Source organism: Platalea leucorodia, assembly GCF_965183815.1.
Source record: "Platalea leucorodia genome assembly, chromosome: 10".
Lineage (NCBI taxonomy): Eukaryota > Metazoa > Chordata > Aves > Pelecaniformes > Threskiornithidae > Platalea > Platalea leucorodia.
The window spans coordinates 22,802,145-22,825,734 of record NC_138832.1 but is presented as its reverse complement, the minus strand read 5'-3'; the positions used below and the strand labels follow the sequence as shown (position 1 = coordinate 22,825,734).

At 51.4% G+C, this 23,590-nt stretch overlaps 1 protein-coding gene across 3 annotated transcripts in view; it reads left to right on the top strand.

The window, feature by feature from the left end:
- The window catches only part of LOC309595809 (ubiquitin carboxyl-terminal hydrolase 12-like), a 32,022-nt gene extending 24,263 nt beyond the window's left edge, over nucleotides 1-7,759 (top strand). For 2 of the 3 annotated variants that reach the window (XM_082323168.1, XM_082323169.1), the window contains exons 8-9: nucleotides 395-473; nucleotides 5,267-7,759. In XM_082323168.1, coding sequence (XP_082179294.1) covers nucleotides 395-473; nucleotides 5,267-5,368 — 181 coding nt within the window. In that variant the 3' untranslated portion in view covers nucleotides 5,369-7,759. The remainder of the gene's footprint in view (nucleotides 1-394; nucleotides 474-5,266) is intronic. The other variant, XM_082323167.1, reaches the window with a different exon arrangement.
- The last annotated feature ends 15,831 nt before the right edge of the window (nucleotides 7,760-23,590 follow it).

Here is a 23,590-nt window from a genome sequence, read left to right as displayed (position 1 = left end):
TATTTCAGACAGACAGTTATTAAAATTTTTGAACAGTCGTCAGAATACTCAGCAGTGGTGAATGCGACAAAACAGTGATTGAAATAACTGGCTTTTAATTTTGTTTTGTGAAATATATGAATGACTATCTAAAATATTTACGAAACTGTGTATTTTGAATGTATTGTATTTGGCAAGTAGCAAAGACAGAAATTTTAATTCAAGCAGTTTGGCAAAGTCTAAGAACCTAAACAATGTTATGAGTATTATTATGTTATGAATATTATTAGTATTAGACAGTATTAAGAGCTGGGAAATCTAATTCTGCCAGTAACAGCTAGAGTCATGTGGGAAAGCAGTGGTCCTGCCTTTGTAGGCACAAGAGTAATAAGTCTTCAACCCTTTTTTCTGACAGTGGTCCAAATCGTGGACATTATATCACCATTGTGAAGAGCCATGGCTTTTGGTTGCTGTTTGATGATGACATTGTAGAGGTAGGTATGCTTTTACATCGTAAAAACAAGTGTAGACAGCATCACTCTCCAGCTCGGTTTTTATGTCTGGGATTAGCTTTTGCACCTGTGAAAGTATTTCAGCAAAACACATGCACGGAATAATTCTGGACATTTCAAAAGTAAACTTCAGCATTTGTGTGCATCTCCGTTATAGAAGTAGTGTGGAGAAGGGCAAACCAACACGAGGGCTGTATTGACACAGTAATAACAATGTTTAAACAGTCTGCTCAAGCAAATTTTTCCTTAAGTTTTCTACTAGCATATCTGTAAAGACTAATATCCAAAATATTTCTATATCCATGTATTTCACATAATTATTAAGCAAATATCAAACAGTAGAACAAATACCACAGTAGAACAGCTTTTTGTAAAGATGAAAATGTACTGTTTGCCTCTGACATCTCATAGTCAAGGTTAAGGCCTGATGTCTAAATAGGTACAGCAAAATCCTTGCTTGTGTCGATATAAAGAAGATGTAGTACATTCTCCATTTTTTTTTTTTAATCCTTGCTTAGCTTTGAGCATCAGGGGTGACTCTCTGGTGATTTAGATAGCTTGTATGACCAAGAACAGTTGCCTTTCTCCCATTATTATATTTTGAGGGTTATTTTCCCCTGTTTCTGTCATGGCCAAAGTGTGTAATTGCGTCAGCTAATTTTGGAAATAATGTTCACGTCAATATTTTTAAATGCAAGTATTCGCTGTCATTTCTGTCCAGGAGATAAACTTTACATTTTAAAAGTAGATGTAAAATAACCATCTTGTTGTTCTATTTTTGTTTTCTATCAGTCACTCTATGTTGTATCTTAGCTTTTAGGTCAGAACGGAATTTCTTTTTATCTGCAAACACTGCTGGCACTTTTAGAGATGTGCCAAAACATAGCTTTTAAATATGCACTGTCTGTTATTGGACAATAAATTTGAGGAGCTGTCACAAGTAAGCTAGAATGTAGTTCCTCTCTCCTGGAGGGATGCTTTTTTCCCCTTTAAGTTGCTTTTCTAACTTTAATCATGGCTTTCTTTTTTTTAAGTTCGTCTTCTTTTACAGAGTTTATCTAAAATGCTGTAAAAATAAAGCTCTCTGATCTGAAATTTCTACTTTTTGTGTCTCCCATGGTTCTTTGAGTTTTCACTGTCTTGATTAGGATTAGCAATGTAGCCCTGTCCTGTAGCACTACCTCTGCCCCAGCTGCGATACGGAGGTTTCAGATTCCTTTTCCTGCTAGAAGACTCTCCCTGGCTGGCGTTTGCACGTGTTATTTGTTTTCTGTGAAATTTTGGCTTTTTTTTTCCTACCGGTGGAGGGCATGAAAAATTGCGCATGAGAGTTTTGCAGATGAGTCGTTTGAGATCATTGGCCCTCTCTGATGAACGGTTGCGCCTTGACCCGCTTTGAAGAGCGTAGCATAAGAATTCCTGCTGGGTTTGCCCCAGAGGATCTCTTCACTCACTATCCGTTGTAGCTGCTCCCGCCTTCTAAGTGTGTGAGGAACATGAAGCTTACATCTCACCTCCCTCTGTCTAGGAAGTACCAACCTTTCTCTTTCCTCGACCGGCTAGAACTCGCCTGAATTTCTGGTGATTCAGTGATCAAGGAGAACAGGAGAGTGGAGACTGCTCTTCCTCCCCTGATGCTACAGGCTGCTGGAAGAAGTAGCTGCCGTTTTCTGTTCTCTCTCTCCCCACTTAGTCATCAGCTCTTGAGAATTCGTTCCTTACTAGTGCTGTAGGCTCTTCACTGAGAAAGTGAAGTAAAGCCCCAGCTACTCTGAGTTCCATCTGCTGCCTAAAGAGATTTAAATATCTACCCTGAACTTGACCAAGGACTATTTTCAAACTGCTTGTGATTGGCCTTAAGGTGACACCACAGGAAACACATTGCTACGTATGACATTATAGAGGTTGTCCTCAAAAACAGAGTGGCAAAAAAAACCCCAAAGCCCCTAAAACATGAATTCTGCATAAGTTTCTGGTTTTAGGGCTAACCACGGGAGCCTTCTGCTCTTCAGAGACTCTTAAGAGCATGAAAGCAGATTTTTTTAAATTTTTTTTTTTTAAGCTTTGAAGACTTAACATTCTAGGTGTGAGCTGGCTATATAACAAAACAGGTATTAGTCAGCAGACTTCAGAAGATGAGTCCAAAGCCCTTGTACCTGTATACAGAAGAGAACACAGGAGAAAGCTTTTTCCCCTTAAATACAGTTAAAAAGCTGTGTTGCAATTTTGGCAAGTGATATGAATTAATAGCTCTGAACTGTCAATAGGAAGTAGTTTATCCTTATTACCCACTAAATGTCAAAAGTGGTGAAGTCATGTTTGTTTATCTATTTGGATTTGGTTGGAAGGCCAACTTTCAATTAAATTGAAAATAGATAATAACCAAACATACTACAGCATATCTGAAAAGCGACTGCATCAAATCCAGGAGGCAAATCAGTCCAAATGGGATACTGCGCCAAGGAAAATTAATTGAGAAACCTGAGTAAATGATCTCTGGCTAATTGGACATGTTGTCATTAGAGCAACTAAATGATACATCACAGTGACAATGTTTATCTGAAACAGAGAGGGAAAAGTGTCCATCCAGGGAGTTCTCCAAATTGAGAAAAGGGGGAGAATGATTGCATGGCTTCACTTAAATATTTGTTCAGAGATTTGCAGCATTTGCTTGAATGCTATGAATGGTATGCAAGAAAAGGATTTGGTTTGGGGAACCAGAATAGTTGTCTGGAAATGAGCAAAGGATATTTAAGCTCGGTTAGCAAGAAAAAACCATCTTAATGCCAGGTGAGGCTGCAGAATCCTAAAAGTAGTTGTGAAACCATCAACTGGTTGTTACTCTAAAGCTGCAACTGGGTAAAACTTTGCTGTCCACGATATATGTGGTCAGCTAAGGATGGGAAGAATAGCGTCTATATAATCCTCTTTAAGTTCCGCTGTGTTTTCGGTGGATAGTGAAATTAAAAAAGGAAGTCAGTTGTGCCGTGATAAAACTAAAAATATCTGTAGGGGGAATTAATCTATATCAAATGTTTGAGTTGCATTCAAATGAGTAGTGGAAATAGACTTGATTGCATGGCAAGTTAGTTGGCACTTAAAATAAAACATGTTTGAGTTGTCTGCTAAATATATTACAAGGGCTGAAGAATGTTCTTTTGCTATTTTTCTGTTAAAATGTGTATCTAACGGTTTGTAGTAGATGTTATGTTAATAAATTGCGTGAAAACGCAAAAGCCCACAGTATGGTATTTCAGCTTCTCTGAAGTCCTTGAATGGAGAAGAGAGAAAAAGAAAACATCCCCCCTATTTTTTTTTTTTTAACAGAAAGTGTTTAACAAAACTATTCAAGGGAGAGTTTCTGCAGCTCTGTCCTGCAGTTGATGCATCTTCTGGAAACTTACTGACTATGTCTGGGTTTTTTGTGCTTCAAAAAGGCTGGGAAAAGGATGGCTTAAACTTGCAGCTTGTCTGGCAGTGCCACTTAGAGAAACCAGCGCTTTTGTGTGTGCCGGTGATGCCGAAGTCTGTGCAGTGAGCAATGAGTTAGCACGCTGCCAGAGGGATTCTGTGGCTGAGGAGGCTCCTTGATGGAGTCATAGCGTGGTCCCTTTCCTTTAAAATCGAAGCACAAATTGGTCTCCGCTGCTCCCTCTCATGATCAAAGAAGGTGTTCAACCCAGAGCCCCTTGTATTCTGAACATTCTTTGCTTCCTCAACTTTATTCCTTGGGGAACAAAGGGAATCTTTAGGCTAGTCTCCTTTGGTCCTCCACAACAAATTCAGGCTACTTCAGCCTCTCATCTCTGTGGATCCAGAGTCCTAAACTAAAACACAGTGGAGTGCTGAGTAACACGGGTCATTGGGAGTATTTTATTTCAGTGTTTTGGTCTCTACGCTTGCTCTCTGCTGACTGCAGAATCATATTCAGGAATGTGAAGCCAGTCGTTCTCAGGAGCGGGATCAAATAGAACTTGCCTCTTTAAAAGCCCTTTAAAATGCCCTACAGGCCTTGCTGGTTGGAGTATAAGATGAAAAACTGCTTTTCTGCACATAGTTCACGACTTTAAATGTAAGCGGACCGTTTAATTCTATTAATATGGAAAATGATTTATTTCTCTTAAAACACAAACCTTGTGATGATATTCCAGTAGGCGTTGTACCAGCAAATCCTAAGGGAAAGAAAGCTCTCGTAAGACCAGAAGATCATAATCAGATGAGATCCACAGATTTCGTGGTATAATGACCAGTAGCACTTGCAGGACTTCTCTAAGAGGGTCACAAGAACTTGAAAATCCGGGGTTATTTCAGCTGAACGTTAAATCTGCTCAGGATGGCCCTTATGTACTCCCAACTGTACAAAAGCCTTCTTTGCTGACCAGTGACTGCTTTTTTTTCATTTACATTGCAAACCTGCAGTCAGGAAAGGTAACACCAGTCTGAATGAGAAAGCAAATATAAAAACGACGTGTACTCTTTTAAGGATCCATTTTCATGGATCCCTTTTTTTTATAGTCCAGCTTAAGAGCGCACCACTTCCGAGAGGTTTACTATTTCATCTTGGTTTCCTTTTTTTCAATAGTGAATAAGGTAATAAGTATAAAAAATGTTTTGTTGTATTTGGTTGAATGCAATGATATTGAAATATTGTTGTATTAATGCTGCGTGGCTTTTCAGCATCACTCCCGAGAACTGAAAATAATGCTTCGTCTGGGAAGGGGATTCTTAGGGTGGTGTTTTGACTGAGGCTAATTGTAACTCTCATTAATTTTCAGAAAATTGATGCCCAGGCCATTGAAGAATTCTATGGGTTAACATCAGACATTTCCAAAAACTCAGAATCTGGATATATCCTCTTCTACCAGTCAAGAGACTAAGACAAAAGATACGTGTATACAAATAAACGAAAAAAGGGATCAAGATATGTCCAAATGGAACATATTTGTGACAGCAGAAGCAGTTCCTCATAGTTGCTGTAGGACCAGGACAGATCCAGCAGGGCGAATAAAGGCTTCTCCCTGCCATTTCGTGGAGGATTAGTGCTGACTGCCGTAACAAGAAGAGCTTTTGTTCCAGTTTTCTTTCTGGGCTTTTTTTACGTGCTATCTTCCAAAATCTGTGTTACCTCTACTTGAAACCTGGCTGCTTATTTGTTCATGAACTGAAGAAGAGATTTAAAAGTAGCATTGTAGAATTTTTACCATTTAATGTTGGCCTGAGGCTATACCTTGGTTTCTACCATCGTCGTTTTTCTGTATTTTAGCAGAATGATTTCAATATTCAGTGTCAGCTGAAGGCATATTTTAGGATATGAACAGCAGCTGGTTGCTGGATATTTTTGGTGACTCAGACTTGAGAAGCAGTACAAAGCTAAGACATATTGGAAATGTCAAGTCTGTAATTTTTATAAAAAAGCAGACAAAAAACTCTCTCTGCAGCATTGTAAATTTCCCCGTTATGCATTATCTTGGGTTTAGATAACACTAACAGCACTGCTTCTTTTTATACTTTTATTTTTACTGTTCTGTTTCCTCTTCAGAAGGTATAGAACTTTGTCCATATTCAGCCTCGTCTGTTGTGCATTTTTCTTTTGAAGCAGAAGTTTTGACTCAGAGCCACGTTGCTGCAGATTTAAGGGGAGCAGAAAAGCAGTTACCGTTTGGAGAATATGTCTGGCAACCAGTTGCTGTAGAAAGTTTGAAGTGACAGCATTTCTTGGAGCTATTGCGTAAACCAAAAGTGCCCTCGTTCTGAAACAGGATCCGTTCAACGTTTCATTCAATACACAGTAAACTGATGCAACTAGCGTTTTGAATCTATGCTAATACACAGAAACAGCACTAATTGTGAAGGGTTAACCAAGGGAAGCATTATTTCTGTAACTAATCCGGTTCTTCTTAAGTCTTCAAGATAATGAACAAGTAAGAAGGAAAACCAACCAACCAACCCAGGCATTACCTTGCTGAGCGTTCCTCATTATCTGTCGGTAATGTTTGTATCGATCTGGGAATCATAATACCCCCCCTAAAAATGCTTCTGATTGTTTTACCTCTATAGGCCTTGCTTAACAGGGGAAATTGTTAGTCTTTTGAAGACTGAAATTAAGTAATTATCCGTTACGTGTGTATATATTATAATCTCAAGGATAACTAGAAAGAAAAGACTAAGGAAGTTTGTAAGAAATCTCAGAAAATCTTCTGTAATTTTCTTTTCGAGAAGTCCTGTTGCTGTGCCAAAGCTTGTTGCAGCTGGCTCTAAACTACCAGTGGAAATGCCGATTTTCCTTTCTTCGTCTCGTTAGGTGACACAAGAGCTGTCCTCTGTGTGGTTGTTCCCAGCACAGCCCTTCATGGTGTATACCAGTGATTGTTGTTCTTGAGGACATTTAACTTATGCAATTCTGTGGCTTGTACAGGAGATAAAATATTTTACCAAAATATCGTCCTCAGGAAAACAGCATTTCGCAAACAGTTTCTTGTGGTGGCTGTACGTATCCGTTTCTTCTTATCATGACCAGAAATGTCACGTTAGCAATTAACTCCTGTCTTCAAAATGCAAATTAATCGTTACCATTGTATTCCACCTGGGTACAGGTTCCATCCTCCTGGCACATCTCCTCTTCCAGAAGGTAAAATACGGACATTGGGTTTTTTAATTATTTTTTATTATACAGAGTACTGTCATTTTAAGAGACACATTCAATAACCGCAAACGTTCTTGTCATCTTGTTCCTATTGTGTGAAAATTGTTCCTGGCTAAGAGTCTTCTCCCCTTGTTCACACACAAGCCGTGAGTCCTCTCCTGGTGGCGCTACCAGAAGCCTGGCATCACTAAGTCTTGCAAAAAATAAAAAAAAAAAAAAGAGAGCACTGAGATAAAAAAATAATCTAAACAGTAAATACAAAAATTAATGTAGTACACTAGACATGTATTTTGTATATCTGGCGATACGTTTTTACAAATAAAATACCTGACTGAGAGATAATATTGAAAGATATATACTATAGATTAAAAACTGTTAAAAGTGCACTTTTGCTACAGATTTATAAGGAGACTAAAAGGAATTAAATTGGAAGAGAATGGTGTGATGTTACTTCTGTATAATAAATGACCCCACCTGTCTCCAATAAAGGTCATGTATGATCAAAGGCACATGGCCCAAATGCTTTTCCTTGCATTTCAGTCCCAGGCAGAAATAAAATGGGTTAGCGGCTCGCTCGCCTGAGCGTCTCCCTCCATGCGGGTTCCCACCCCGCTGCACTTGCGTGCGTACAACCTGCGCATAAGCGGTTTAAACCCAGAGAAACGAATAATTCGGCGTCGTAGATGGTAACTGATGTGCTGGTAAATCGAGGAGAGGTTACCTGGGGCCTCTCCCCGACACCCACCCCGCTCCCGCTATCCCTTCGTCTGTTCAGCATCCCCTGCGGCTCTGCCCCTGCCCTTCCCTGCCTTCTCCTTTCTCCTCCTTCACCCCTTGCTGTCGGACTCCGTCAGACTTTGTTGCAAATATTATCTGACTGATCTGGAGCAGAGACATTTAAAAGCAAAAATAGTGCCATATGCTTGGAGCTTTTCAGGTACGTTGCGGGACGGGTCTTCGTTTCTGTGTCGTTCTCTGGAGTTCACTTTCATAAGGGGAAAACGTGATCAAAGGCTGCTCCCGTGAGTAGGAATTCACGGGACTCGGTCAGAACGCAACAGAAACAAATGAGATTAGAAAATGACAGCTGCTCTGTAAAAACACGTTTTAAATCCAAAGTACTGTCTGGTCCTTGTCCTGCTGGGTCACGCATTAGCAATAAATAAATGGAGCTAATTTTAACTCTAGTGGACACGAGTTTGACTTTCAGCCACTTCAGAAAGAGTATTGCCCAGAATTCATTTTGTCGAGGGCAAACAACCAAAATCGGAATGTCTGGAAGCAACGTGGGTTTAGCTTTGCGTACCAGTAGGGCGGGATCGATGCTGGGACTTGGGGGCTGGTCTCGTCACTTCAGGTCTTCTCCGGAGCGTCGCGCTGGCGCCGGGCTGGAGGCCATCCCGCCGTTAGCGCGTCTCTCTGCTAACCAGCAGCGGGAGCAAAACCCAACCTGCGTCGCCGCTTCCCTTCCAGTTCGGCAGATCCTGCGGTTTGTCTGTGGAGAGGCTCTGCCCTCGAGACTTCGGGAACAGAGGTTGTTTATGACTTGGTCTTTGTGCTTGGCGTGTTCCAGTTACCAGCAGCAGCTTTTAAAGTCACCATGCCAGCTCAGTTTAGGATAGGTTTAAAACAAATCGTATTTGATTGGTACAAGAAAGAAAATAGACTAACAACGGCCCCTGAGACAGGGAAAACCTTCCCGTTGTAGTCCTTGGCATTCATCAAAAGGAAACCAGCCCCTGAAACATAATTAATTCTCAACATGTAAAGTCCTGCTAGGATTTACTGCTGTTGCGCTAATTAACCTTCCGGCTACTTCTGTCTGCTTCCCTCCCGCTCCTGGAAAATCAGTCCTAGCTACAGAATTTGCTTCCCCCTACCCAGCCAGCCTGCTTTGTGTGGTTCCCGAGAGCAGCAGCCGAATGGGGTTAGATGGCTGTGAGGGGTCATTCGGAGTACCTAAGGTTCAAAATGAAGCGGGATAGCGCGAGGGTCATCTCGGCCTTTTATTCTGAAGACAACGTGTTGCAAAAGAAAATGGTTTGATCCTTGCTACCATCCGGCTGCTCGTTTTAACTAACCCGCCCTCCTGTCAGCATGTGCGCGGAGGGGGTGCGCGCGGGCCCTGTCTCGTCTGGGAATCTTCTGTTGTGATACAGCAGAACCACGCGGCCCTAGGCCAGGGCGGGGGTCTGGCTGCTGGAGGCTGGATGTACAACGGGGTCAGACCTGCCGGCATGGGCTGTGGAGCGTCGCGGGTCGTGGAGGGGCCGGAGCGTGGCCAGAGCAGGGCAGCGAGGCTGGGGCAGGGGCTGGAGCACAAGGCTGGGGAGGAGCGGCTGGGGGAGCTGGGGGGGCTCAGCCTGGAGAAGAGGAGGCTGAGGGGAGCCCTCATCGCTCTCTGCAACGGCCTGAAAGGAGGCTGGAGCCGGGGGGGTCGGTCTCTGCTCCCCAGGAACAAGCGATGGGACGAGAGGGAACGGCCTCAAGCTGCGCCAGGGCAGGGTTGGGTTGGGTATTGGGAAAACCTCCTCCCCCAAAGGGCTGTCAGGCCCTGGCCCAGGCTGCCCAGGGCAGGGGCTGAGTCCCCATCCCTGGGGGGATTTAAAAGCCGGGGAGATGTGGTGCTGAGGGACATGGGTTAGTGGTGGCCTTGGCAGTGCTGGGTTAACGGTTGGACTCGATCTTAAAGGTCTTTTCCAACCTTAACGATTCTGTGATTCTAATTCTGGATGAAAACGATGAGTCTCCAGCAGCTGTGGTCGGTAACTCGTCCCTTCGTCAGGGCACCTCGTGCCAGGCCAGGATGTGCTTGTCTGGGGAAGCGGGCCTGGGACGTGGGAGATGATGGGTGTAGGAACAGATGCTCTCCGAGACCCACGTGGCACGATGGGGACTGGACCCATGAGCCAGCGTCAGCTTGGACGGGGAGTGGAGCACAGGGGCCTTGAAAAGGAGGGCGGCTTAAAAACCTCCAGAGGAGGAGTTGGACCTGAAGGGCAAAGGTAAGAAAGGATTTATGAATGCCTTAAAATATCAGAGCCCCCAAAGTATTACTCTAGATAGGTTGGCCCAGATTTATTGAGGGCAAAATGCTTTTGATGCCATGCTGCTGAGAAACATCGCCTGCAGCTGGATCCAGCTGCACCAAAGCCAGGGCATGCGGCGGAGGCACAGGTTACACTGCGATTTGTGTATAAAAAATTCAGATAGTCCCAGCTGGGTCTTCCCTGGTGATTTCCGAGTCACAGGCGGCATACAAGGAAGGGGAGAAGGGCAAGGATGGGGGCTGAGAGCTGCGTTTGGAGTTGGGAGCGTCCCTGGATCTACCCAGAGTTCATTTCCTTTTCAAGATGGTTTTTATCTGGAGCGTAGCTGCTTTAGTAAAATATATCGTGTGAGGAATGTAGAGGTGGAAAGAGACATTTTCTTGGCTTAAGGTCTGGACTTAGAAGGGACAAGCGAACAGGAGCTCCAGCTGGAGTGAACCTCAGATGGCTACTGACCACCCGAGCATGGCCATGGATGAAGAGAAGGTCAAATGTGGCTGACGCTATTTCTTCTGTCTACCCCTAGGTATAAACACCAAAGAAAATAGCAGGCAGTTTTCAGCAGGAGCTGAATAACTTTGTCTGTAATGAAGTATCCTAATTAGCACTCTATTAGTGCATTTGTTTCCTTCTGGGAGAAGCTGCCTGCATCTCCTGCAACAAGTCACTGCAGCGCTGTAAAGCAGAAAGCAGGGACTGTGCCGTGAAGAAACGGAGGGAGGGAAGGGACGGCCCGAAGGAAGGGAAACCGCATCTGGAAGCTCTGCTGTGCGGGGCCGCCTGTGCCCAGCGGCAGCTGGGAGCAGAGGGTCGGTTTCGCAGAGGTCTCGGCGTGATAGACCCCGGTCAAAGCCAGCAGGAAAGATGTATTTGGCCAGGAACCTCACGTCGGTGTCAGCACAGGTTTCAGACCTTGCGAGACCTCCTCGTCTTGACTTGCTTGCATCCCTTACAATTTGGGTTTGTTCCTTTTTCTCTTAGCGATGGGCAATTTGAAATACGCTCGGTATTTTGAAAGCATCAGGTCTGCAGCAGTGTCTTTGCAGGCCGTGGGGACTCCGCGTGTTCGGGGGGCTGTTGCAGGTGGAAAGCCTCATCTCAGGAGCACATCTCGGCGTCGTGGATGGTCCCTCGGCAGCCAAACCCGTGTGGCTGTAACTGGGGCACCATCAAGTTGCCGTGGGTTTTTCAAGGCCGAGCCACACCTGTAGGCTCCCCCTCCCCGTCACCTGGATGAGCCGAGGTAAAATAACATCAGTGCCAAAAGATTGCTCCATTACACAACTCCTCTGGGTCCCTTCGCGTCCACCCTCGGGCCAGCAAACCCTCAGCTCCTCCCCGGCAAGGGCGCAGCCAGTTGCATCACGTGGTGGTGATGGGGAGAAAGTGTTATTCTCGGCAATCCTTTCCAAGTTCTCTTTTTTTTTTTCTTTTAATGTTAAACTGTTCATTTTCAGATTTTGAGTCACAATATTTCTCCAAAGGAAAGGCCACGAGTTTGGAAAAAATCCAGTTTATTCCTTCAAAATTCATTGCCATCACTTCAGCGTAAAGGAGCCAAACCACGCTGGCACCTGCTGCCGACGCGGAGGGAGGAGCGGCCCCGACACCTCCGCGCCCCTGCGCTCGCTGGCACCCTTCAAAGCCTCCCGCCAGGATCTCGGGGTGTCCCCCGAAACGGGGGGACAAGCGCGGGGTAGTGAGGATCAGAGACCAAGTCTTCAGGCCAGGAAGGGGCATTAACGGATGTGTGAAGCCACCAGAGCAAATGGAAATATTTTCATTAACTTAGCCCTAAGGTGCAGTTAAGCAGAGTTGAATGGAGATGTTACCCTTATTGGCCTGGTTTCTCATGGGTGGTATAAAACTGAAGATAAACCTAGGTCTGAATTTTTGGGGCCTCTCAGTTTTGGTGCCTCAGAGCCGGCAGAAAGGCCAAGCTTTGGTTTTGCCCAAGTTTCCCACTCATCCCCCAACAAGAGGAGGTGACTGGATTTGGGAAAACCAGTTTCTCCGCGCTGTTTCTCCGCAGTTTGAGCCAAGTGCTTCAACAGCAATGACTCGGGGACAGAAGGATTCCCATGAGAGCTGGCAACCGCATTATCTTCTTCTAAAAATATCTTCCAACAAAACATAAAACCTCTCCAAAATAACCCATCTGAAAGAGCGGGATCCAATTTCGGGCTCCCCGGAGGCCGCAGCTCGGCTCTCGGCTGCAGCGCGGGCCGTGGGATAGAGCAGTGCCGCCGTCGGTCCCCGGGAGAGGCATCCTTCCTCGAAGCAACGCTGGCGAGGAGATGAGCTTCGAGAAACCCGCTGTGTTAAAAGGGCTCTGCTGGGAGGGAGCGCAAACGAGAGCATCCGTCCGCAGGTGCGAGCGACGGGGGAAAGGGGAAGGGAAAAACGGGAGGTTGGCAGGAAGGTGGCTTGATGTTCTGTTGTGGTCACGTCCCTGCAGAGCAGCCGTGGTTACGAGCATCTCGGTGACTCCCACCACCCTGGCTGCGGCTCCGAGCATCCTCATGCTGGGAGGAATCGGGGGCTGCCCGGCGTGACTGGCGGGTGGCTCCTGCATCCCTCCTCGAGCGCCCTCAAAGTTTATTCCACTCTCCGGGACTGCAAAGTGGCTCCTGAAGTTGGGCTTTTTTTTTTCTTCCCAAGGAGGAAAAAAGAAAATTCACTTCCCCCTCCTCCTTCCCTGAGCGTGTTTAATCATTTGCCAGTTAGTCATATTCCTAAGAAAAGCAAACGTTGCGTGATGGTGAGTGGCAGCTCCTGAAGAACTGGCACTAATTATATCTTGGCACTGAAAAAAATAACACGCCAGGCTGGCAAATCTTGCTGGGAGGGAGCCGGCTCTCCTCCGGGTGCTCGTGCAAGCGGGGGACGCCCCAAAATCACCGAGCGGCCGCTCTCCTGGCCCGCAGACCCCTTCTCCATCTCTCCGCTGTAGGTTTAGGGATGATTAACGCCGTCTTGCTTTGAGTTTCATCCCATCCCACCCTGATTTTCCTCCAAGCCTGGTGGGAAGCGTTTAGAGAGGTCTCCCTTCAACTTGTATGTCTTTGATGGATTCAAACTGCCGCTCGCCCCCTCGGCAGCCAACGCTCCTGAGTCGGCACCATCAGCTGCTGCCGTCCCCGGCGCTGCTCGAGCGGCATCACCCCTTCCTCGGGTGCTGGGAGAAGCCAGGCATTTGCTTTTTCTCCCGTTGCCTTCGCTGCAGCGTTACTCTGGGGTCTCTCAAAAGCTGTGGGCAGCCGCTGCGGAGCTGCCGATGAGTCAGGAGCGGTAGAGGGAGGGATGGCTGGATGCTCTGGCTGCAGGATGTCCAGCAGGCTCTTCTGTATTAACTCTCTTTTATTTATCCTGCTGAGCAGGTTGCGCTGCCCAGACGCAGCCCTGCTCACCCGCCAGGCTTTTGTCCCTTGCTGGGGCCTCTGGGGTAGCCAAAACACCCTGTTTTGGGGACATTTCTCCTAAGATGCTCCCTCCTGTCCCCATGGCTGGGCAGCAGGGGCCAGGGGCCAGCACCCATCCCACCCACACCTTGGGGTGCCTCTGCTGTGGCTGCCGGACCGGCACGGGGACGGGCCCGAGCTGCCGGGTGGGTGTCCAGCCCACGAGGGACGGCTCCGCATCCGAAACAGCCCCAAAGGGCTGAGCCAGGCTGCTGCGGTGGGGCTCCTGCCGTGCCCTGGGCCGGCGGGGCAGCCTTCGCCCCACCTTTCATGGGTGCTCCGCAAACAAACCCTCGCTGCCGGCCGCTTCTCCTGCCCTTCCGCGCTCACCCAAGCCGCAGCATCCATCTGGCCCCCGGGCTGCGCACCGAGCAGCAGCTCCGGCCCTGCTCAGAGTGTTCACCTCCCTAATTCCAGTTAAACAGAGACCAGCAATCCAGTCTGTGCCTTGGGGCAAAATCCCCCATATTTCTCTAAATTTGCAGTGAGCCAGGGCTGGGGGGTCCGGTCCCCAACCCCAGCACCGTGCCTGCGAGCGCAGGAGGGTGCAGGGATGCTCCCCGGAGGGCACAGGCTGCTCCCAAGGACCAGGATCGAGGCTGGGTTTATTCTTCCCAAGGTATCAGTGGTGTTTTTCCTGGATGGGGTTTTGTTTTCTTAAAAAGCCAAGCGGCTAAAAATAGCCCTCTGCTCGCTCGCCCGCGGTGCCCCGGCGCGAAGCCGGCGCAGGCTGTGTGCGGGGCCGACCTTCAGCGCCGCAGCTCCGGCAGCGGGAGCGCAGCTGCCTCCTGCTCCCACCTCTGCGAGCTGCTGCTTGTGCTCGGCTGTTTAAAGCAGCTGTTTTGCCTCTTGCGTGTCTCAAGAAACACCTGATGGGGAAAGCAGGGGGATTTTTTTTCCTTGCTGAAATAGCCACCTGGCCACAGATGATCCCAAGCTTGGGGATTTTGGATCAGATTTAATTACACACCGGGCTTTAATGATCATTTAGTTGCATGGCCATATGGCATCTCCTGCTCCCCATTAGACAGAGTGGGATGTGGGCATGGCTGTCCTCTCTGAGGTCGTGGGCCTTGGGGTGCAGGGATGCAGTGAGGCAGGATTTGAGGGTCAGGGACTCGCAGAGGCGCTGGGACTCAGCAAGGTGGGATTTGGGGGGCAGAGACTCAGTGAGGCAGGATTTGGGATGCAGGGACCCAACAGGGCAGAATTTGAGGGACTCGGGGATGCAGCGAGGCAGATTTGGAGACAGACACCCCATGAAGCAGATGGGGAACCGCCAATCCCTTCCCAGAGGACAGAGGTTTGGGCTCTCCCAGCCCCTGGCCCTGGGGACAGCAGGGTCTGCAGAGGAGGAGCGTGGACGCAGGAGCGGCACCGCGCTGGGCTGAGCTAGGAGGATTCACCTGCATCCTCCTCCCCGAGGTGTCTGAAAACATCGCAGGGGCCTTGTGTGTAGCACTAAGGTGCATAGAGTGAAGAAAACATAAAAATGACCTTGACGCTGGTTTCTGCAGTTGAGGCAGCAGGTAGCTGCTCTGGCACGTGGCCACCCTGCGATGCCCGGTGTGGGTCTCATGCGGACAAACCCCTCCGGGGCTGCCGGCACTGGGTGCTGGGTGCCGCGGGGTGCCCAGCACCACCGCCCTGCAGCTCCGCAGCTCGCCCTCAGCCCTTGCTCTCCGCTGTCATCTCTGCAGCAGTTGTCACCCACACAAACTGTGCCTGGAAAGAAATAAATCGTGGGCTCCAGGCTGCTGCACAGTTGTGACGCCGGTTGAGCTTCTTCCTGCCTCCTTAATACCTCCCGGTTGTCTCTGCTGGGTCAGAGGCAGCAAAGCGTGGGAGGAAAGGGGTCTCCCGAGCAAAGGGGATGTCCCAGGTTTGCCCCTGGTACCCCCATCACTTGGTGCGGGTGGGACGGTGTCCCCCCGTGCGGGGTGGTCATGCCCACGCTGGGCATCGCGCGCAGGGGCGGCCGGACCCAGCTCCCCGCTGAGCGCCGGAGGAAGCGGAGCAGCGCCCATCCCTGCTCCCAGGCGCTCGCAGCCGTATCGCGCCAGCAGCATCACCGGGTCCCCGAGCCGCCCAGCCACGCGTGAGTCATGCTGCAGCTCAGCACATGCTGCCGTCCCCAGCAGCCTGTTTGCAAACAAACCGAGAGGCTGAGAGCCGCTGCTTGGGAAGCGGCACGGGAGGGACCTGGTGAGGGTGGGGGCCCCAGCGAGCCCCTGAGGCGGCTGCGCAGGGTTTGGGGTCTCTGCCCAAAGCCGGAGCCAGCACCACCATGGACCAACGCACCGAGGACGACAGCAAAATGTGGGTGCCTGCGCTGGTCCCCGTGTGGCACCCAGGGGTGAGATGAGTCGGGCAGAGAGGGCTGGAGCGCTGAAAGCGCAGAGCTGCGTCGCTGCACCCGTGGGGCCATGGCTTTACCAAACGTGGTTTTGACCCGTCGCATCTCCTCTGGTGACAGCCGCTCCCCCTGATGTCCCTGTCCCCGGAGCTGCTCCAGGCCCAGCTGTGTTGGAGGTTTTCTTGCACAGAGGAAAGCCGTGGGACCCACGAGGCTTGTGCCAAGCAGCCGATGGAGCAGAGGGGGCGACGGCCCGGTAATTCCCCCTCCAAGGCCACGGCGTTGCCAGCACGAATAACTCCCGAAACACTTGGGGGGCTTGCGGGGTTGGGCTTGATGGGGCCACGGCTGCTTGGAGAGCAGAGAGATGGCAGGGGAGAGCCTTCCCCAGCGCTGTCGATGCGACTGTGGCATCAGAGCACCCAAGAACCTGCTCTTCTGCAATGCCTCGAGCGCTGCCCACCAAAGAGGCGACAGGCCGGCCAGTACCCAGGAGGTTCAAGTCTCCTCCAGTGCCATCCTCCTTTTATTTTTCCCGCCTTTTATTTTTCACGGTGGGATTTGCAAAGGGGAAAGGATGCTCCTTTCTGAAACCCAGCGCTGCTGGGAGCCCATTGAGGAGCTCTTCAAACCCTGCTTGTGCAGGAGAGCACAAGTACAAACCTCTCTGGAGAGCACGGTTGAAGACTGGAGGTTTCTCCCCTTTCTCCTCCCCACCATCAAGAGGCACCAAATTCTCCTGATCTGGAGGAAAAAGTGCGAGTGGGCAAGCTGCATCCCCGGCAGGAGCAGCGGAGCTAAATATAGCCCATTTACACAAAACGAGAGCGTTGCGGTGAAACGGCATCGCTGAACACTGTGGTGGTAATTAGCGGTTCCCTAATGAAGAGCTGGGAAAGCAGGAGGTGTCCCCGGGGAGAGCGGTGCTCTGCCGAGCACCGTGCAGATGGTGGGGGGTTCCCGATGGCAGTGGGGGTCTGCAGGGATGGACCTGGCAGAATTCCCCTCCCCGCGTCCCCCGTAGGAGTGGCTGGGAGCCTCCTCCAGGACTGAATTGGGGAATAAATCCCCCAGTCTGGCATGGGAGAGAAGAAGGTGAAGCAAAGGGCGAAGGGACCAAGTGAGCACCCCTGGGAGGTGCCTGGCGGTGGGACAGGGATGCCTCATGGTGATGAAACCCAGCGAGGAGAAAGGCTGGCAAACACCGAGCCGGGAGGAGATGGGTCCCGGCGACCTCGGCGGCTGGACTCCGTGGCCTGCTGGCCTCATTTCCAAAGGTTGTCCCCCCGCACTGCCAGCATCTCACCTTTGCAAATCAGGGCACCGGCTGCCTTGCAAAGGGATCAGCCCTGGCACCCCCAGGAGCCACAGTTTTTCCTAGGATATAGAAAAACAGCTTAAGGAGAGATGGGTATTTAATGAGACGGCGGCGGGGAACTCGTGGGTGTCTCCTTCCATCACCCCAAAGCCACCGCAGCCCCTGCAGCTCCCAGTTTCCCCGTGGTACCCAAGCCCACCATCGAGCACCGCACTTACCTGTATCCCTCCCCGGTCCCCGCCACCCCCGGCCCTGTGATGTCCCCAAACGCCAGCTTGTCCCGCGCTCCGGGATCTGCCCAGGCACCCCTGCAGGGAAGAGCCTGGCAAGCAAAACTGCCAGAAAGTTACGATGAAGGGGAGTTCGGCCTGGAATTGTTTGGGGCTGTGTTTTCTCCATCACAAGCAGTGATTAGGGTAATGAAGGGATCCTCTCCCCTCTGCTGCCATCCCTATAGCAACCAGCAGCCTCTTCCCGTTAAGCAAGTGACTCATCAAACACGATTACACTGATATCAGGGAAGATGATCGTGACTTCTAGCTCTGACAAGAGAGCTGACCTTTCGGTAGAAAAAAATTTAAAAAATAGGGGAAATAATAGCTCAAAACTGGATGTGAAGGTGCAGTCCCGTGTCTCATCCTCCCCATCTGTCCCGCCACCCTCGCCCTGCCTGGGGACTCCCAGGTGGTAAATAAAGGCAGACTGGATGCAAACAGTCTCTGCGCTGCGAAGTGTGAATCGCCCGCGGCTCTCTGCCGGTGGTGGGAGGCAGGATCCGCGGTGGGCAGCCGGCCGGCACCGGTGCCAGGGCTCCCTGCGGCAAGCGGGACCCGCGGCTCCGTCCTGGCTGAGCGTGGGGTGCCGCGTCCCTGGGGCCAGGCACGACCTGCGCCGTGCACCCTGCTCCTGCCCATGCCGTGCACCGCGTCTCTGTCCGTGCCATGCACCGTTCTGCCCACGCCAGGGAAACCGCTGCTCTGCTCCCAGAAACTCCCGCCGAGACCTCCCCAATCCCTTTGAATTTGGCAGGTTTAAAGTATTTGGAGGGTCTTTCCCCACTGCTCGTTTTCTACTTTCTCACTCCTTCTGCCAAGTGCCTTTCTGCCATAAATTCGGCCATGGGAGTCGCGGGGGGACGATGTTTCCCAGCCAAGCAACCTCCAGCATCGCTGTGGGGAGAGGCACGGCACAGCTCTGGGGTAAAGTCCCCAGGGCAGAGGGAAATCCTTTGGGAATAGAGGACTTTCCTGGTTTAAACCCCAGCCCAGAGGATGGAGAAGGCAGATTCCCAGTATATTTAGCAGCAATCCACTCCGGCTGGGTGTTCACGCTCCGGGAAATGTCTCTTTTACCCTGGGGAAATTCCCCCCTACTGAGACGCAGCCCTGGGCAGTGGTGCCGAAGGAGAAGATGCAATGCCCAGAGTGGGAAAAATACCTCCGTACCCCCAAAATCCAGGTGCGCAGGCCTCAGGCTGAAGGTTGGGCTGAGACCCAGGTTGCTGGCAAGCCCGGTGCCTGCAGCGGCCGTGGCCTGCAGCGATGCTGCCTGCAAACGCCGCCCCGCGCCCGGGGAAAGTCAGGAAGCCTTCACCGCTCCTGCTGAAATATTCAGAGGCAGAAATAGCATCGCCTGCATCATTGATGAGGCGAAGACTTCACGCCTGTGCCCTGAGCTGGGGGAGCAAGCGAGCCCGTCGGACGCAGGGGGCTGAAATCTGCCTTTTCCATGTTGTTTCTGTTACTAAGAATTTTAGGGGCAGTGGGGCATTTTTAGCTCGTTTTGGGCCCCGTCCTGCTGGGCTGGGCAGGGCTCCGGCTCAGGCAGGCAGGCAGCGGGAGAGCGGGGGGAGGCAGCATCTCACATCAGCCCATGGGGCTGCTCCTGTTGGCTCCCAGCACTTGGCTTTACCTGGTTATAACTCTCCCTACCTCAAGCTGAATTTTTTCCAAGCCAAGCACTTGCTTTATATGAGTTATTTCACTTACCAGCAAGCAGCTGTGACCTTTTTCTGATGAAGTCCTAGCCCACCCCACATTTCAGACCAGGGCTTTGGATCCGGGCAATGAGGTCCCCAGCCTAACTCCAGGGAATGTGCCCGTGCTCGGGAGATGCTCCGAGGGGAGCCCGGCGCCGTGACTCCACGTAGGATCCTGTTTAAATGTCAGAAGCCAGAGTTAAAATCAATAAATAGAGAGGACCGGCTGTGCTTGGGCGAGGGGGTGTCGGAGCTGCCTTTTGCACAACTTCAAAGCTGAGAATTTGTTCCCCGGGTTTTATGAAACCCAACGTCCTTCCTGCCCAGCGGGAAAGGAACTGGGGAGGCTGGAGGGCCTTTGAGCGCTGCCGCGGGGGGCTTTCCCCGCTGGGTGGGCTGCCTGACACCCCCCCGTGCCGGCGCGTCGGGGGATCAGCATGGGGGTTTAGCGCTTGCAATGGAGCAACAAATCCATCCCCGCCGGCACGCGGTGGCTGCAGATTTCTTTCGGCGCTGGTGTATCGCCGGCTCCAGGGCAGCCGACAGCTTTTCTGCACGCACCTGGGACCGTCCTGCCCTCAGACCTGCGTCCTTGTCAGGGCTCGGGGATTACGGGGGTCCCAGCGCGGGCGCAGCAGCCGAGCTTCTCCGGAGCGGCTCGCTCCAAGCCTGGCTTTGGAAAGGCCACGCTGGTGGCAGCAGGTGGCCGGGAGACCAGCAGTGAGGGGAGGCTGCCCTGCACTCAGCTGCAAAAAGACTCCAGATTTTTTTTTTTTTAAGAATCTTTCTTATTTTGTCCCTTCCAAAACCACAGAAAACCTTCCTTACCTCTGTGCCACGTCAGGTAAATTAGGTTATTGTTAATTATTAATTACCACAATCATTCACCCTAATATTTTGCCTTGCATCCTGCACACTCCCAGTGCTCCCTATGGCTTGATGAATTACAGCGTAGGGGAAACAGTCACTCCTGACGAGGTAGCCAGCCAGAGCACCAAACACAGCCCGGGAGAAGGAGGAAAACACGGTGCAAAACCCCTTTATTTCAGAAAAACCACCTTGCCCCAGCAGCCCTGCTGGCCAGAGCTGAGCTGACATATGGTGACATGGCGCCTGCCAGCAAAGGTGCTTCAAAATGTGTTCCTCTGGCTCAGGAAAGCGATGGAGCTTAAGGACTCAGAGCAAAATCATTCAGGTGGGAATGATACCACTGAGGGAAGGAGGAAAGATCCTCCCCCTGGTTTGGCCTGAGTGTTTGGTGGAGTTGGGAGGAGAAGGCAGAGCAAGCCTTCAAATCATGCTGCTTCCCTCCTGGCACAGCTTGGCATTGCCCCCACTCGGCCGCCCTGGGGGGCCCGTCCCCGTGCACGTGCCATTTGGGTCCTGGCCCTGGGCATGCACCGGTGGGGTCCTGTCCCCGTGCAGGTGACAGTAGGGTCCTGTCCCCGGGCAGGTGCCGGCGGGATGCAGGGACGCAGGCTGGCCTCGAGCAGGGGTGGCCCTGGGAGCCCGGACCTGCCACCAGAGTGTGATGGAGCCTGGCCCCAAAAACGGGAACCCCAACAGCCTCCAGGGCCAAACCCGCTGATGCGGAGGTTTCGTGCGAGCCGGGGTGCAGTGCACTCTGCGTCCCTGCTGTGAACCGCCCCGTGTCCCTTTGGTGCCCGCACCCCTTCGAGGCTGCCGCTAAATGGGCGAGCGTTCACAGCAGCTGGATGTCTAATTGCAACCGTGCAGCGAGAAACGGTGTCCCCACTGTCCCCACTGTCCCCACGCCGGACAACCCAGAGATATCGCATTTTGGTGCGGGAAGGTCTCTCACATCTCTGCAGCGCGGGGCCGGCTGGGACCTGTGTTCCCTGGTGCTGCAGAAGCCAACCATCCATCCATAGCTCTCCAAGAGGTAAAAGCAGGGTTGCAGCGGTGCTGTTGCAGGCAGGATGGCAGAGGTCACTTCTGCAAGCTGGGCCGTCGAACAGGTCCATTCCAGCTCCCTGTGAGAGGTTTTTGAGCCAAATCAACTGGTTTTCAACAGAGCTGGATGATTTTATAAGCTGGACTCCTGCCTGCCTGCCTCCACCTCCTCCACTGCCTGGGTTTGACATCGGCACCTCAACCCCCAAACCCATCACGGAGCCCTGGTCCTTCCTCCTGCCGGGCTGGGGGCTGGAGCCCGGCAGCCGAAGCAGCGCCGGGAGAAGTCCCCGCTCTCCGGCGGCAGCAGTGGCGAGAAAATGGCCTCATTTCCACTCCGTAGCCACAAAGATTATGCAAAGCCTTTGAATGTAGGACTTCACGCGCTTTCCAGTGGCGCGCGGCCCCCGACGGCCCCGTTTTGGGGAGGCTGGCGGGCTCAGCGCGCTTGTTTGCCACCCTGATTAGTCAGCACTGCTAATTATAGCTGCGCTTTTCCTTCTTATAGCTCTTCAAGCACCGTTGGAGTAATAGGGAACAACAGAGGCGCTGAAATAAGGCTGCATCCTCTCGCTGCGGAAAAGATGCCGGTATAAATATGGGGATGAATTTCCAGCGGTGCGGCTTTGCACGCCTGTCTTGTGGGTTTCAAGGCAACGGGCTCCCGGGTTTGCCGGCTTGGCCGCGGGATGCTGTGGCAGGAGCGGGAGCCAAGGTGGGAAAAGCTCATGTGATGCAGGGACGTAACGATGCTTCCCCGAGGAAAAGAAATAAAGCTGATTTTAATGCTTTTAGAGAAAAAAATGATGGAGAATTGCATCACATCTATTTTATCAAATGTGTTCTAGGTATGGTTTTATTACAGCCCACGATGGATAGCAGGGGGTGTCCAGACGGGCTCCCCGGATGATCACGGAGCCGGGGCAGCGCCTGCGAAGCCCCACAGCATTCCCAGCCATCGGCGATGGCGCGGGGCTCGCCGCGTAGCCTGGGGGAACGAAACCCAGCGGCCCGCTGGCTCGGTTGCCTGTGGTTTTCAGGGCATTTTGGTTGCTGGTTGCAAAACCACCACACAGTGGCAAAAAGACTGCCAGTCCGTCCGCTTTTGCAGGTTATTGGCATCGTAGTTATTCCTCGTGGTGAGCTCCGTACCACCCGTTACGTCTGTTAAACAGCAGCCCTCGTGCAAGCTTTGGTTACCCGCGGGCTCTGCCTTGGCCGGCCAGGTCATCAGTTGATTGCCACCCCGTAACCCACCCAGGCGCTTGTTAGCTCCCTCCTGGGGCCACCGAAGCACCACAAAGACCTGGCTATAGAAATAGCTGCAGTGAAGCAAGTCAGAGACAGGGACAGAGATTCAGCGGCTCCCGAGTTCATCTCCTGCTCGCCAGGCAGCCACGTCGCCAGCCACTTGGGTTTTAACCAAAAAACCCCAATTTCTAAGGCAGGATGAGACCCAGGTCCAGCCCTGCTGTGGGCTGGCAGCACCCCGCATCCCCACGGGGCAGCGCCGGGGGAGGACTGTGTGTGGTGTTTAGCGTTGATCTTCCTCCCAAGGCCCAAAAGCCAAGGAGGAAGATGAGAAATGAAGGTGGGAAATGACAAGGGAAAGCCTTCTCCTCGCCGAACGGTGTTCCCAGGTGAGGCTGGTGGCCTCTTGCTGTCTAATCACAGTGTCAGGCTTTTGCTGGTGTCTTTGATTAGTTTGATTTTTACTCCTTGCTATTGAGTCTGTAATTTGAATATAGATAAAGCATACTTAATATATCGTCAAAATGTTTTTGCAGATACCGAGGGGGCTCAGAACATTATAGGCAACTATAAAAGGCAGATGGTCAAATATTACAAAATGATGGTCAGTAGTGCATCCTCACAGATCCAACGCCGCTTGCATTCGGGGCAGCTCTGGAGGTGGTATGCTTTGGTTTAAAAATGGCCAGATAATGTCATTTTTGTCACCGGCGCCTTAAGGAAACTATGACATTGTTGGGGTGCCCCAGCAGCCCCGGCTGCCCCGGCACAGATAATTTTCCCTTTCAGACAGACAGACAGACGTGCAGCTGCCGAATCCCGGCGGCCCCTCCGCTGCCGCTCAGTGCCCAGCGCAGGCAGCAGCACCACTGAGAGGGCCTAGGGGCATCCTGGAATGACTCCCAGCCAGGGAGATAACTGGGTGCACAGTTGGGTGGCCAGCACGTTGGCGGGTTTATGTCCTCCTCTGTATGGGACCGAAGGCAGAGGAGGCTGGAGGTGTGTTGGCACGGCCCTGAGACCTCTTCCAGCCCCTGTTGCCACCTGGAGGAGAGACCCCCCTCGGGGACACGGTCTCCACCAGCCAGCCCCGGGGCCGCGGTACCCAGGTGCGGGGCTGCTTTGTGC